At 51.8% G+C, this 16,072-nt stretch overlaps 1 protein-coding gene across 2 annotated transcripts; it reads left to right on the forward strand.

Annotated features, from left to right (window-relative positions):
* Positions 1 to 1,876: 1,876 nt before the first annotated feature.
* Positions 1,877 to 10,773, forward strand: DUSP26 (dual specificity phosphatase 26). Of its 2 annotated transcripts, XM_048829551.2 has the most exons (5): positions 1,877 to 2,129; positions 4,615 to 4,667; positions 5,867 to 6,116; positions 8,368 to 8,582; positions 10,070 to 10,773. In XM_048829551.2, exons 3-5 carry the CDS (start codon positions 5,938 to 5,940, stop codon positions 10,267 to 10,269), a joined length of 594 nt encoding a protein of 197 aa, XP_048685508.1. In that variant the 5' UTR covers positions 1,877 to 2,129; positions 4,615 to 4,667; positions 5,867 to 5,937; the 3' UTR covers positions 10,270 to 10,773. The 2 variants fall into 2 exon arrangements, with proteins under 2 accessions (XP_048685508.1, XP_048685507.1); XM_048829550.2 differs by lacking the exon at positions 4,615 to 4,667 and having other exon boundaries at positions 1,880 to 2,129.
* Positions 10,774 to 16,072: the final 5,299 nt, after the last annotated feature.

Here is a 16,072-nt window from a genome sequence, read left to right on the forward strand (position 1 = left end):
CAGTATGCTGTAATACTATCCCCATTATACAGATGGGGGACTGAGGCACAGAGAGAGACTAAGGGGCAGATATTTAAAGGTATCTAGGTGCTTAACTCTTGATTTCAACTGATTTCAGTGTGAGTGAGGCACCTAAAGACCTTTAAAAATTTGGTCCTAAATGACTTGCCCAAGGTCACACAGCAAGTCAGTTGCAGAGCTAGGGACCAAACATAGCTCTCCAGGCTGCTGCCGTAGCCACAAAATTATGTGTCCCTTCCCATCAGTTCATTTCACATAAGTCACCAAACAACATCCAGATGGCAAAAGCTTTTGATTACTGCTGCCCCAAACCAGTGACCTATATGCAAAGACCCCTATAGCCCATCAGCATTCCCTGGAGTCATGGATCATTCTTGTGGGGCCATAGGTATGCAGAGTATTTTACCACCATGCCAGGTCCTTGCTGCAAAAATCTGTCTCCTATTTAAGTGACGATAACAAGCAGTGAGGGCAAGAGCGGGAGGGAGAAGAAAGGCTATAGTGCAGTGGTTCTCAACCCATGGTTTTCAGGCCGCTTGCAGCCCAGTCAGCACAGCACGGCGGTGGCCCCTGTGACATCCTCAGGGCCATACAGATAGTATGTGTATTGTGTGCACGCAGCCCACATAACACACAGAGAGCTGCAGATGTGTGGGGCTTCAATGGGGGTCAAAGGGAAGGATCAGCAACCCATCTCTTTCCTTCTGTTGTGTGGAGCTGCCAACAGCTGGCTGGTTTTCCTACAGACCGAGGGCCTGGATACCCCACCCCAGGAGGCAGTGAGGCTGCTCTTGGAGGGGCAGAATGGCTTCTGATGCCTCCAGTGGATGGCGGTGGCAGGCTGTGCCTCTCTTCCCCATCCCTGGAACTGGCTGCAGCAACATAGTCATCAAAGGTATTACACACGTTCTCGCTCCCTCCAGTCAGCACCATGTGGGTAACCAGCTAGTTAACACAGGATCTCGTCAGACCCTCCTCGGCAGGCTGCTCTAGCTACCATTTCAGAGGCGCCCTGTGGATAATTACACAGCAGATTGATTTGGCAAAACCAGGAAACAAACGTTAGTGAGGGATGGGGCTGAAGCCTCTCTGAAGGATGTGATAAGTCCTAACCAGCAAAAAGAGGCTGGTGGTTTCCCCCAAGAACCCACAGCTCCCTGGGAGCATCTTGGACCCAAACTCTTGCCCTTGTGCATGTGGTCTTCTGTAGAAATCAGTGGAACCGCATGAGATTATCCAAGGTCTCCTTCCAGACATATGGCCAAGCTTCCTCCCGCCTTGCAGCCTTCTGTCCTCACTGTGATCACTGCGTTTTAAAGTGAGATGTTAAAACAGTGCTCGCACTCCTGTCAGGGAACCCTGACTTTGCACCAGAAATGCCAGCCCTGATCTTGGACCTTTGGTACCATCAAACTTGAGCTCCTGGCCAGTGCTGGCCACCCAGCTGGAAGGTGGGTCTGGTTCCCCTCTGTGTTTCTCTAGTTTTATGCTAGTGTAACAGACCCTCTTGTGAAAGGCAAAGACCAATTTCCTGGGGTGCCATTGAAAGATGGGCAAGGAAAGAAAAGAACGAAAAGATGGAGATGGTGGCCCAAGCTGCCTTCATTCAGGTTCACTCAGTGACTTGCCTTCACTTGCCCTTGAGTACCTACAGCCTCAGTTTACCTTCCCATAGCCCTCCCATGATGGGTATCAGCCCAATACTTCCTGCTGTCACCCAGTAAGATGGGGGTGGGCTGTATCAGCTAGCTAGGGGGCAGACTTTCAGGAGAGCCCAGCATGCGTCATACATATATAAACACATATATGTGTGTGTTTATATGTATGACTGTGTGTGCGTACATCTACACGTGTGTGTTTGCATGGGATGTTCTGTGTTTGTGTCAATCTCCCTCTGCTTTCTCTCTCCCCCACCCTCCACCCACCCACACGATGGTATAAACAAACCTGCCTCTGGACATGTCATGGCTTAAAATAGATGTTCAGATATCAGCCTTTCTACAGCAGCAGCAGCGGCAGCAACAAGAGCTGCAGCAGTAGGAAGACATGGCCGACTGGATCTGACTAGAAAACTCACCCTGAGCTGAGAAATCACAGCCTGCACAAAGGTAGAGTAACAGGGACAGGTGTCTCCCTCCTGCCTCCTGTCCGTCTGTCTTTCTGTCTCTTTGCTGAGCGTGTGGGGTTGGGCAGCCTGCCCGGGTGCGATAACGTCTATGCAGAGCAGCCGTGTGTGTAGGCAGGGTCTGTCTGTCTATTTGTCTCTCTCCTCCCTCCGAGCGCAGCGTGAGAATGGCAGGGGTGGCAGAGGCAGCCATGTACCTGTGAGCAAGAAGTCACTGCATGCAGTAGCTCACTCTGTGTTTTAATACAGGAATGGGCCACACCTCCCATGTAGCAATGGTGCTTTGGGGATTTGCTCTGGGGTCTTGTATGTCAGGTAGCAATTGGTGATATTTACCAGCGAGAGCCCACTGCACATCAGCACCCAGTGGGTGTTGGGGGCAGAAGATGAGGGTCAGATACATCTGTGAGGCCGATTGAGTTATATGCCAGAGTGGCTCTGTCCCACAGATTCTCAGGCTTGTCTCCACCGCAAGCAAAGGTGGGTTTGCAGCTCAGCCAGGCATGCCCCTGCTAGCTTTAATCTAGAGAATGCAGCTAAAACTAGCAGTGCAGACGCAGCAGCCCAGATGCAGTATTTCCAACTTCGAGAGATCAAAAATCACGAGTCGGGGCTGCCACAATCATGAGATTGGCCCCAAAGTCATGACCTTTTTGAAAAAGATGTTTTTTTAAAATCAGTCTCTTGATGTTTGAATTCCCCCTGCCCATCATCAGGCATGTGCATGCGACCGTTAGTGTCACCCACTCCCCCATGTGTACTGGAGAAGGTGATTTTGGCCCCTGCTGCAGGAGTGCGCACCCCCACATCTGCCCGTCTCCTGCCCAACAATTAATCCTGTCCCCCAGACCCCCGTCGGTTCTGTCCCCACCCAACCCCACTCAATTCAGCCCCCCCTCAATTTAGTCCCCAGCCCCATCTTCTGCACCCCATCATTTCAGCCCCCCCTGCCCCATCGACCCCCACTGCCTTCAATTCACCCTCCCAGCACCACCCCATCTGCTCAGAACCCACCATCAATACAGGCCTCCCACCCCACCAGCCACCCTCCTCACTTCAGCCCTCCTGCAGCTCCCAGCCTCCCCTCTGCTCCTTAGGGTTCTTCACCCTCCCAAGGCCTGAGGCGCTGCAGTGGGGTCCCCTCTCCCACTTCCCAGGCCGGCAGGGGAGCTGCCGCCTGGGGTTGATAGCTGGAATCCTGGCTGCACCTGGGGCAGCTGATGGGATTTCTAAATAAAATTAAGCCTCACTTTTAGAACTGTCAAATGTCAGGATTTTTTTTTTTTCAGTGATTCAATTGCTTATTTGAGATTTGGCCTTGCCCCCTTCTATTTGTCTCAGATGAAGTTTCTCTTCCCTGCTGGGTGTAACCCTTCTGTCTCTTCCCCCTACTTGATAGCTTGATGGCTCTGTTTATCTGATATGTAAATGAATTTTCATGGTCTTTCAAAGTACTTTGGAAGTAACTGGCCAGTGGAGAAATCGCATTCCTTTGTTGAAGGTGGGGATAACTCCTGTTGGACTGGAAATACATTTTAAGAATGTGGCAGGGCGGGAAAAAAAAATCCTGACATTTGAGAGTTCTATCGCCAGATCACGAGTGAGGCTTCATTCTGCTCAGAAATCAAGACTCTCCCAATCGATTCGTGGGAGTTGGCACGTCTGCAGGTATACAAACCCACCCGGAACACTGGATAGGTACTTGCGTGTGCAGCCTGCACCAGGGTCTGTGCTGACGAGTCTTTGCTGATATTTTTAGCCATGCTAGCTAGATTAAAGCTAATGCAGGTATGTCTACCTGAACTGCAATCACACCTCCAGTTACAGTGTAGGCAGACCCTTAGCCAGCCATGGATCTGCTGGTAGCCTTATATTAAGGGGCACGGTATGGGCCAGGCTTGGATGGGCCCAGGTTGAACGGCCTGCTGCAGCATGAGTGGGCAGACACCCCCATGGCATTGTGCTGCGGCTGATCCCAGCTGTGGTGTGCTGCCCATGGGCTTACCAGGTATTTATTCCTGGAGCCAGCAGGTCAAACATTCAGCAGAGTGCAGGAGACATAGAGCCAACTCTGGACCACGGTATACGCTGCTGCAGCTCCTGTTACGATCTGTGGCAGCTGCACCCAGTCATACCAGGGCTGATGGGGAACCTCTGGCTCCAGAAAAGTCTATTCCATGCCCGGCACAACCATATCCAAGGCAGCATCCAAAATACCCTGCAGAGAATAAACTGTAGGAAGAGGTCGGTAGGGAGGGAAGTACTTAGCAGGTCTCTTTAGATCCCTTCCGAATTCTGCGGTGCCCTCATGACGTTTCCATCCTCTGGGCACAATCAGGTAAGTGTCTCGGGGTTTCCTCCTTTGGCACCACTGGCTGCTGGCCATTGCTGAGGGCGGGGTGCCAGACCGACGGAACTGACGGAAGCCAGCAAGGCAAATCTGAGGTCACTCCATTTCCCCCTTTTAGCCGCTGAAAACAGCTGGCCAGCGCGGAGCCACTGACGGGAACGGAGCTGAGAGGTGAGACTTTGGATGGGTTCCCAAATGCTTGGAGGCAGCTCCTGGCATCACCAGCAGCAGCAGCTTTCAGCTGGCTGCACTGAGGAGGAAGGCAGCAAAGAAGAAAAATGTTCCCAAGGCTGAGGCTTTGTTATGGAGGCCGGGTACATCCCCCATGTGGGTGTGAGTGGGACTGTCCCAGGGGGCTTGTTGCCGGCTTGAGGAAGTCACACCTGGGAGTCGGGCCTCTTGGGCTCTATTGCTTACCCATAAAAGTCTCCTGACCCACGACTAACGCCTCCCACCCCAAACCCAGAGCAGCCTCCCAGCTTTTCAAATGCAGCAGGGAGGTTGCTGTGCCAAGAGAGGTTAAGACCGCCTCTCCCTCCCATCAGGCTGTTTTTATTGGTACACGACAGGCCGATGCCCAGTGAGACCCCACGTGACACCGTATGGAATCCGCCACCTGCTTCTCCTCCCAGCCCCAGAGCCTGGCACCAAGCCCAGAGTCTTCGCTGCCTGCCAGCTCCTCCAATCCTAGGTTGACACAGTCAGCTCTTGAGTTGGCATCGTGACCCTGGCAGCCAGAGCCCTCTAGCCAGTTCAGAGGGAAGGCGACAGCTGAGCTACTGTGTCATCTCATAAACAGAAACCTGGGTACTCTGGGCCTGACAGTGTGGCACTGACCCAGCGGAGCAGAGCTGGAACGTTGCCCCTTCACCATGAAAGGGGTGCACAAGTGGGCTGAAGGCTTTGGTGACCCCACTTCCTCCTTTACTTGGTTCACAGTGCTCTGGCCCCATTAAACCCTCCCCAAATGCTCCACCTTCCAGGGGGGAAGCCTATGATGTACTGCCCCCGCCTGACGTTGGGAACCCGTGGGCGGAGAGGGCTCTACACCTGCAGCTAGTTGTTCACATAGGTTGCTGGGAGGATCTGCAGGGTTGCTTTGAACTTTTGTGAGGTATTCTGATGCACGACCAACTCACCCCATTTCCAGTGGAGCCAGGAGTCTCAGCCCAAAGCTGCTTGACTTGGGTCTCCCGCTCAGGAAGAAGCAGCTGGATTTGTGTGTGTGTGTGTGTGTCAGGGCAGTGGGGCGGGGCGGGGTGGGGCAGGGCGGGGGGGTGAAATTCTCTGAGCTGATCGCTTGTCACGTGGGGAAGGCTTGGCAATACTCCCATGCCGGGGTCACCTAATGGCGTCTCCACTACTTACAGGACGGGACTGTGGGTGACGGCAGCTGCAGCGTTATCGCCATAGGGATGCATCGTGGGTCTCGGGAGCTCCAATGGCGTTTATGTCCAGGTTCTCCAGAAGCAGCTCCAGGTCACCCAGCCGGGGGTCTCAGGAAGACACCAGCAACCACCCCATCCTCAGTGTCTTTGAGCTGGAGAGGCTGCTGTACACGGGGAAGACAGCCTGTAACCATGCAGATGAGGTCTGGCCAGGACTGTACCTGGGAGACCAGTAAGTGCAGGCCCAAGGTCATGAGGGAGAGCGGGAATTGGTGGGGATGGGAAGGAAGAGCGAAAGGGACATGGTAGCATAGTTGTGGGAGGGGGCACGGACTGGGGAGGAGGAGAGTGCAGCGCCACTGTGTGTGTGTGCGTGCAGTATTCCCAATGCCAAGTATTCAGGCAGCCCCGAAATTGGGGGCTCTTTTTATTGGCCTTCTGGCTTCCGAGCCTGTGCCAGCACATTCAGGTCACGTTTTCAAGCTTTTCTCTGCAGTCACAAGGGCTAGAAACTTACTTTTTGCGTTCATGAAAGCAGGGATTCCCCAGTAATAAATTGATTCCAGGAGCCAGGGCTACAAGAAAAACAACGTTTGTGTGTGTGTGTGTCCGTCCTTTCCATTTGTGATAGTGGCACTCAAAAATGGCCCCTGAGGGTAAAGGTGTCCATGTGAAAAGACCCACCACACACAAACTGGACACAGCAAGCACCCTAATTTGCAGCAAGGGAGATTTAGGTCGGATATTAGGAAAAACTTTCTCTAAAGCTGTAATACTCAAACTGAGACTTGGGAGCCACAAGTGTCTTCTGTGGCTCTTTGCAGCGCATGATAGTAAAACACTGGGCAATTTAATTATTAACCAGTCTAAATTATTCACTCATCAGGATGCTTTTACTATGTTATTAACCAACTGTAGTTGATAAAATAATTATACTTGGTCAGAATATCCAAGAAAATATATATAGTAAATGAAACAATGAATTCACTCGACTGCGGCTCTTTTGGGTAATACTGATCGCTAATTTGGCTCCTGAATCACTGAGGTCTGAGTATCACTGTCTAAGGACAGGAGGACTTGTGGCACCTTAGAGACTAACAAATTTATTTGAGCATAAACTTTCATGAGCTACAGCTCACTTCATCGGATGCATTCAGTGGAAAATACAGTGGGGAGATTTATATACATAGAGAACATGAAACAAAGGGTGTGACCATACAAACTGTAACGAGAGTGATCAAGTAAGGTGAGCTATTACCAGCAGGAGAGTGGGGGTGTGGTGGGGAACCTTTTGTAATGATAATAAAGGTGGGCCATTTCCAGCAGTTGATAAGAATGTCTGAGGAACAGCCCGGGGGTGGGAGGGGCACGGGGGGGGGGGGGGGGGAATAAACATGGGGAAATAGTTTTACTTTGTGTAATGACCCATCAACTCCCAGTCTTTATTCAAGCCTAAGTTAATTGTATCCAGTTTGCAAATTAATTCCAATTCAGCAGTCTCTCCTTGGAGTCTGTTTCTGAAGTTTTTTTGTTGAAGAATTGTCACTTTTAGGTCTGTAATCGAGTGACCAAAGAGATTGAAGTGTTCTCCGACTGGTTTTTGAATGTTATAATTCTTGACGTCTGATTTGTGTCCATTTATTCTTTTACGTAGAGACTGTCCAGTTTGGCCAATGTACATGGCAGAGGGGCATTGCTGGCACATGATGGCATTTATCACATTGGTAGATGTGTAGGTGAACGAGCCTCTGATAGTGTGGCTGATGTTATTAGGCCCTGTGATGGTGTCCCCTGAATAGATATGTGGACACAGTTGGCAACGGGCTTTGTTGCAAGGATAGGTTCCTGGGTTAGTGGTTCTGTTAAGCAGTGGAACAGGTTATCTAGGGAAGTTGTGGAATCCCCATCACTGGGGTTTTTAAGAACAGGTTGGACAAACAGCTGTCAGGGATGGTCTAGGTTTACTTGGTCCTGCCTCAGCATGGCGGGGGTGGACTAGATGGTTTCTTGAGGTCCCTTCCAACCTGACATTTCTATGATTCTTTGTTCAAGAGGTCTGGGAAACCGGCGATGCAAGACTAAGCAGCCCTGGCAGAGCTGGAAAGGAGAAAGGCGAACCCAGACTGGTATAGCATGGGGGCTGTGGGTCAGGATTGAGGCCCATTGGCAGGAGCTGCATGGGGAGCCTCAGGCTAGCATCTCTTGGGGGTGAGAGAGAAATGTGTGTTGCTAGGTGGGGAATGACAGATTTTCCTATTTTTTAATGTACCCACCAGATGACTGCCTCTCCTCACCCGCACCCCTTCTTCTGGCCTGTTCCCTCCAAGCCAAAAATCCATGCTGGCCTGGCCCAAGTAGCTCTCCCCTCCCGAGTACCAGTTCTAGCAGATAATACTTGCACAGTCCACTGTCAAGAAGCACCCCCTGCTCAGCTGCCGCCACATAAGCTCCCCCATTTTAATCCTTTGCTCCCTTCTCCGCAGAGATATAGCAGCCAATCGGCGTGAGCTGGCCCGCCTGCGCATCACCCACATCCTCAATGCATCGCACAGCAAATGGAGAGGGGGTGCTGAGTACTATGAAGGCACCGGCATCCGCTATCTAGGCATTGAGGCCCACGACTCGCCCAGCTTCGACATGAGTCCCTACTTCTACCCCTCAGCTGACTTCATCCACCAGGCGCTGAGCGAGAGAGGAGGTGAGGGGCAGAGGAGGGGTTGGAGGAGAGGGAGCAGGGGCTGGGATGAAGAGCTTGGCTGGGCAAGAGGAGAGGCTGTGTCCAAAACCCTCATCTCTAGTCGCCTTCTTTCCTTATAAACATGCCACTCACGGTTCTCTGCTGGAAGCAGTGGAGATACCATTAGCAAGACATAGGGATCCTCACTCCCACCTCCATAGCCCTCCCCCATGTGATCGGCTCAGAGAAATCTCCCAAATCCAGCCACTTCTTGAGTCTGCAAAACTTCTACCATAACACCAAGTGTCACCAAGTTGGACCAGCACAATGGTCCTTCTAGCTCAGTATCTGGCCTCCTGCTGCACCAGAACAGAGCCACCTCCATCTACACTGGGATCAGCTAGACTAGAGCAATGGTCCAGCTAGCCCACTATCCCAGCAGCCACCGTTCTGGAAGAGACCCAGGACCAATTATGGGCCATAGCCTGGCCCTTTCATGCCATCCTGGGGGAACAAATAGGCCAGATCTTAGGTGGATCCCTTCCTCTCACAACACGGGGAATTCCTATGGTGCTGGAGGGTGTAAGCAATCCCTGGCATAAGGGTATGCCAGGGTGGGGGTGGCTCTAGAGCAGGAGGGGGTGGATCTGGAGTCCCCAGACGAGACCAGGATTCAGGAGGTGCATGGGGTTACAGGCATCTTTGGCCTCCCGCACTGAGGAGGTGCAGCTCATAGTCTGGCTCACAGGGACCGGGGAGTAGGGCAGGTTGAAAATTTTGCTCTCAAAACGTTGTTCAAAGGCAGATTGGGTTTTTGACTAAACTACATTTTTCACTCAAACGAAAATATCTGCTTTCCATGCGAAGCTTGGATTTTTCACTGAAAAAAAAACAAAAACAAACCAAAATGTTTTTGATTTCCAACCAAAAATGGAACTATTGAGCCATAAACTGGAATACTTTGATTGTTAATGCTGCAGCAGAGCCTCATGGGAGCTGTAGTTCAATGGCCTCATGTTCCCATTCTCCTAGTTGGAGCTGGGCTCCCTCACCAGACATCATCTCCCATGATTCACTGTGGCGGTGGGACTCCCATGATGCATCACCTCCCCTGCCCAAAATGAGAGACTGTGGTGCTGTTATGCTTATAAGAAGCACTACAGTGAATCCTGGCAGATGTCGTCTGACCGGTCCACCCAGCCTAGAGAGGGAAATGAGGGCATGAACCACTCAAACTACCGCTCCCGCGAGGCAACACAGCAGCATTTCTGAATCAAAATAATTCAGATTTTGATTTTTCAGTGAAAAGTCAACTTTTTCCAAGGGAACCCGCCTCCCCTGCCATTGTGTGACCATCTGTCCCATCGAGCCCTGTATCCTAACTCCTGTACTGGAGTGATCATCTCATCCACACTGTTGTACGACTGTTTCCTGGACTTCTGTAACCCCGTGCAGTGGGGCGTTGGGGCTGTAGCCCGGCTGTGACACAGCTCCCCTTCTCCCCGCAGGAAGGATCCTCGTCCACTGTGCCGTCGGGGTGAGCCGTTCAGCCACCTTGGTCCTCGCCTACCTCATGATCCGCCACCGTATGACCCTGGTGGAAGCCATAAAGACTGTCAAGGACCACCGCGGCATCATCCCCAACCGGGGCTTCCTGCACCAGCTGGTCTCCCTGGACAACTCCCTGAGGCTGAAGCGGCGAGCATGAGTGGGCAGGGGAGGGGGCGCTGTTCAGTGTCCGGCACTCAGCCCAGCCCTACTGCCAGCTGAGCAGCAGACACAGGGCTTTCATCATGGGGCAGGCGCTTGGCAGGCACAGCTGGGCTCCCTTGGGTCCTCAAGGAGTGGCAGCTTTTCAGAGGGGCCCCCAACCTGCAGCTCTGTCATCTGTGGAGGCCTAACATGCAGCCTCCTTCCAGGCTGCAAGACTTAGAGATGCACCCCACAGGGACTATTATCCCATGTCTCGGGCTTCTCTTCCCCTCACCCTGCTGGCTCTGGGAAGCCCAAATGGGTTGGTTCTGCCAGCGGGCACACCCAGGCAGCAAGCCAGCCCTGCCTGTCATTCCTACGAGATCCAAGCTGCGTACATTTCTTGGTGGCAATGAGAATTAGACAAGGCCCATGGTGTCGTAGACTTGGGGTGCCCTCAGTGTAAAACATTTACCTGTAAGAATAAAGTTACTGCAGAGGAAAAACATCTGCCCCTCTGCTTCTGTGTTTTGGAGCATCTTTGCCCAGACCCCAAAGGAGGATGAGAGATAGGGTCTAGATAGACTGTGTGTATTCACGGATCACATCCCACCAACGAGCTGAAACGCTGCTGCCTCTTCGCTGGTAGCTGTGTGTGCAATATACTGATATATTGATTGCGGGGCAGTCAAAGGTCCAATCGCCCAATGCTTAAAGAGATCTGAAAAAAGTGTGTGTGTGTGTGTGTGTGTGTGTGTGTGTGTGTAAGACAGTGTTTAAGTGCAGCCCTCAGCAACTCTGCTCAGACTGGGGGGAGGTTTGGGGGGAGGGGCGGTCTGCAACCCCCCTTGTGACCCTTCCCCCTTTAAGCACTTCAATCAGCTTTTCATGATCCTCTCCCAGCCCCTTGGCTGAGGTCGGGTTTGTGAGAAGGAAGCAAATCCCACCTCCCTACAGGCATCTACCTGACAGGATGAGGTGGGCTGGGAGAGGGAGTTTTGTCTCCCTTCTTATCTCTGCAGTGAGGAATATCAGAAGTGTGCTAAGTGGCCCCTCCAGCCCTTCTCCTCACCGGGACATGGGGCCCTCACCACAGACCTACTGGGGGGAACGAGCCAGCAAAGCACTAAGAAACCGAGACCCTAGGGATGGGCCTGGAACCAAATGCTTAGAAGAGGTGGGATCCTGATCCAACAGCAATAGCAAGGGTACCCAGCACCTCCCAGGGACAGGCTCCATCTCTGAAGCTTGAGTTCATTTCTAGGACAGTGTTTATACATGGGCTTTGGAGGGAGGGGGGTTGAGTGCAATGAGCTTTGAGGGGTGTCCACCCCGTTTCTGGTGAGGGGCAGGTGGCCATATCTTAAAAAGTCTACTGACATCAGGGCAGTCACTAGCTAGTCCGCAGAGCAGCAGACTCTGGGCCATGGAGCCTGAGCGCCGCTTTGCCACAGGCAGATCAAAACCAGCCCCACCTCTGCCATATTCCCAGAATTGCTTCCAGCTGCATTCAGTGCCACCCTGCTAAAAAGTTTCCCCGCATAAATAACAAGACTCAGGGAGCCATGCTACCAGTGACCCCAAGGGAGCAGAATACGATCAAAGAGTAATCCTCCCTTGCCAGCATTTCGGGTGGCTTCACTGTGACACAGTTTTCCATCCCTGCAGGAACACATTTGAGATTCAGCTCTTGAGATAACTAGGCTCCGCATTTGGGCCCAGCTGCCTCCCCCTATTATTAACTTGAAGCTTCAGACCCCCAGGCTGCAAAGGAACTGCTCCCCACCCCTCCCACTTTTAGGATTTCGGGGTGGGGAGTGATCCCAAGCAAAGGTGAGTGTACAGTCCTCTCCAGCTCCAAATTCCCCCTCCAGTTCTATGCTCCACCCAGAGGTATTCTCCGGGATGCTGCCAGCAGAGCTGGTGCCTTGGCCTAGGAGTACCTGCACGAGGTTACAGCACAGCACCACTGGCCAGGCGCATTATCAGGGCGGTTCTCCTTATGCAGAAGCATCAGGTATCGGCCAGTTCCGCAGACTGGGCTGGAGGGGTCCAGTGGCCTGATCTGCCTTGCCAAATCCTAGCTCAGTGTGGATGGATGGGCCGGCCAAGTAGGGGGCTGTCTGTAAACTACGTAATGCATTAGGGGGCAGGTGGGTCCCTAATTTGGCATATTTGTTTTAGTGTTACAAAATGATACAAAGATAACATTTGGGTCTCGATAATCACCCAAAAATGTGTCATGTAATGGATGGACCAGTTCTATGGAGGCAGAAAGCAAAAGAGAAAGTATTTCCCAACTGAAGGGAGAAGGCAGGTAACAAACCCGTGAGATAAAAGGCCTGAGGCCCACAATCTACAGTGGAGCTGCCGGGGAGAACCAGCCCCAGGATATAATGCAATACAGTGGATTAGAACACAACACAAAGAAATGCTTAACCCACTGCCATGAATTGTATCAACCACCAGATGGTGATGTTGCTCTCTGCCAGAAGAAGCCAGGCCACAGAAACCAGGACCAGCAAAAGTTAGCTTCCCTGATAACTATGCAGAGACAAAAGTCTCCTTTTAACGCTCAGGAGCGGGCTGTACCCCTAAACACGCTGAAGGCCCACGTGGCAGCAACAGCAGCTCTGAGAGCTTCAGGAGTCTGGGAGGATCAAGGAGAGGTGTTTTGGAGCTGCTCTCCAAAGCACCTAACTTGGGTATGCCTGGCACATCCCAGGGGAGCACGTCAGTGCTGGTTCTGCTGCAGTCAGAACTCTCTGGCTGCTGGTACTATGTGAGGGTAGCTCATATATCCATGAAGGAATCTCCTGCTTGGTTTGACCTGAGCCCGGCAGCCAAGACAGACTATTACCGGTACCTAAAGGACTTTCATAGCTCAGGGCATGTCTACACAGCATTTTGGGGGCAAGCCTCCATGCTGCATTTTGGGGGCAAGCCTCAGAGGTTAGCACAGTCAGATCTTGACTTGACAGACTCAGGCTAGCGGGAGACTAAGTGAAAAGCAGCCCCTTCTTACTCCTCATCTCTGATCCCTGTAGGTCTCTAGTTCACACTTGCTCAGCCTTTGAACCATGCTTATACTGAAGCCTTTAGAACTATGGGCCTCTGGCCTAGCTCCTTAGAGAGCAGCCTTCTGGGGTTCATCTTAGCAACTCAGGCTGGTCCCATCTGCAGCTGTGTTCCACTCTGCCCCCAATGGTCACAGGGGGGAACACAAGAACAAATTTCCAACGAGTCAGACAGGATTCAGAGTCAAGCTGTGTGCAGTTTTTCTTACCCCAGTGCACTTGATCTGGAATTGTGGAAGCGGCCATCATTGCCAGAAGCTTTACTGGGGTGCAGGGCCTGTTCTTTCTGGGGTGAGCTCCCTTCTCCCAATGGCTGCCAAAGGGGGAGGGGGTGGTTTCAACCTATAACTAGAAATGAGGTCAAGCTGCAAGTTTTGGGTCCACATTCCCAGCACCATTCAAGTCCCCAAGCCACATAACATGTGACCATTCTAACCACATTTTGCGAGGTTGATCAAAGCTGAAACTCAAAACAACCCCCATAGGTCAGGTAAGTCATGTGCTGGGAACCAGTCCGTCTGCATAGCTCCCAGTCAGAGCTGTCTGGGGGCTGGGATAGCCTTTCTACCCACACGCATACAAGTCGGAGCTACAGTGCTGCACAAGCCTGGGGTGTAGGAGTGGGGAAACTTGCACGAAGGGCTATGAAGCAGAGACCAGAGAGGTGGGACCCCACCTGATAACTGCAGAGGGTGCTCTGCACCCCGGCTAGGCTTTCATCCTAGGACACCTGCCTCTAAAACCACATGCCTCTAGTGCCTGACCTAAAGTGTCAGGACCAGATAGTAACAGCCACTAACAGGGAACAAAGACATATTTGGCCAATGTGTTACATGAGAATCGGGCCGAAGGTATTGTAAGTTGGGTGCCCAAGAATGGAGGACCCTGAAATCGGTGGAGGGTTTTGAAAACCCTTTGTGCCTCAGTTTCCCCATTATTTAAAATGGACATGATCATACTTACCTGCCTCTGTAAAGGGCTCTGAGATCTATGGCTGAAAAGCACTATCACAGGGCTAATTAGCAGTGCCTATATTATGATCCACAAACACGTCACAGTTCAGAGCTGAATCGAACTGGCCTCATAATGCTTCCGGGGGTTGTTGTCCATCTGTTCCTAATATAGCTCCATTCTTCTTCCACTTCCTGACACACTAGCTGGCTGGGCAGCTCTGTGTATTTAGAACTTGGTTCTTGTAAAAATATGTCATTAAGGGCTCTGATAGGCATACAACAGTGATTTGCTCTGTTTGGATGGTAGCCAGGTTGTCTGGGACTCCATAACACACCTGGCCCAGTGTCTTGGCAGGGCTGAGGGCCCAGGCAATCAGTGGGCTGGCAGGGTGCGCATCAGGCTCCCAGGGAAACATTGAGAAATGCTTCTTTCCCCCTTTGTCAATGAAAGGGATGTTTATGAGAGGTGGAGGACTGGAGGAGGGCTAGGAATTGTGGCAAACCCTCCTTAAAAAGGAGTTTGGAAAGGGAGCATTGTATCCTACTCCAAAGGGCTCAGGTTATAGTCTCTATATTCATAGAATATCAGGGTTGGAAGGGACCTCAGGAGGTCATCTAGTCCAACCCCCTGCTCAAAGCAGGACCAATCCTCAATTTTTGCTGCAGATCCCTAAATGGCCCCCTCAAGGATTGAACTCACAACCCTGGGTTAAGTAGGCCAATGCTCAAACCACTGAGCTATCCCTCCCCCCAAGTCATGGTAGGACAACACACAGGAACTGCCCAGAAAAGGCACTGAGAGTATGAACAATAGTGGTGGCTCTGGGCTGCAAACCCAGGGATTTCTGGGTAACAGAGAATGTTGTGCTGGAGCCAGGCGGGGCTCCAGAGGCTCCTAGGTAATGGAGACTGTGTAGTCGAACAGGACTCTGGCGATGTTCTGAAAAGTCCTTGCCTGATTTTGTAACTTTACCGCACGTGTTGTGGGCCCTGCTGGTGTGTGGCTCCCATTGTGGGTCCTGCTGCTAATTAAGCCTTTAACTGTGGGCACGGCCATTGTTCGATAAAGCTAGGATCATAGAATCATAGAGTATCAGGGTTGGAAGAGACCTCAGGAGGTCATCTAGTCCAACCCCTGCTCAAAGCAGGACTAACACCAACTAAATCATCCCAGCCAGGGCTTTGTCAAGCTGGATCTTAAAAACTTCTAAGGATGGAGATACCACCAACTCCCTAGGTAACCCATTCCAGTGCTTCACCACCCTCCTAGTGAAATAGTGTTTCCTAATATCCAACCTAGACCTCCCCCACTGCAACTTGAGGCCCCATTACTCCTTGTTTTGTCATCTGGTAACACTGAGAACAGCCGAGCTCCATCCTCTTTGGAACCCCCCTTCAGGTAGTTGAAGGCTGCTATCAATACCCCCCCCCACCCCCGACCCTTCTCTTCTGCAGACTAAACAAGCCCAGTTCCCTCAGCTTCTCCGCATAAGTCATGTGCCCGAGCCCCCTGATCATTTTCGTTGCCCTCTGCTGGACTCTCCAATTTGTCCACATCCTTTCTGTAGGATCAGGGAGGTGTGGGACACAAGGGGAAATTTGTATGATGGCTGATCAGCAAATTAATTCAGTGGGTGAAATCACAGATGCAGCTATGATGGTGGATGGTGCAGTGACAGGAGACAGGCCTGAGGACAAAGGGGATGCTCAGATTTTCAGCTGGTGGAAAGACAGAGAGGCCTGCTAAGCACGACAAAGGGCAGGGTCAATGGGGGAGCATCGGCAGCAT

Source organism: Caretta caretta, chromosome 26, assembly GCF_965140235.1.
Source record: "Caretta caretta isolate rCarCar2 chromosome 26, rCarCar1.hap1, whole genome shotgun sequence".
Taxonomy (NCBI): domain Eukaryota; kingdom Metazoa; phylum Chordata; order Testudines; family Cheloniidae; genus Caretta; species Caretta caretta.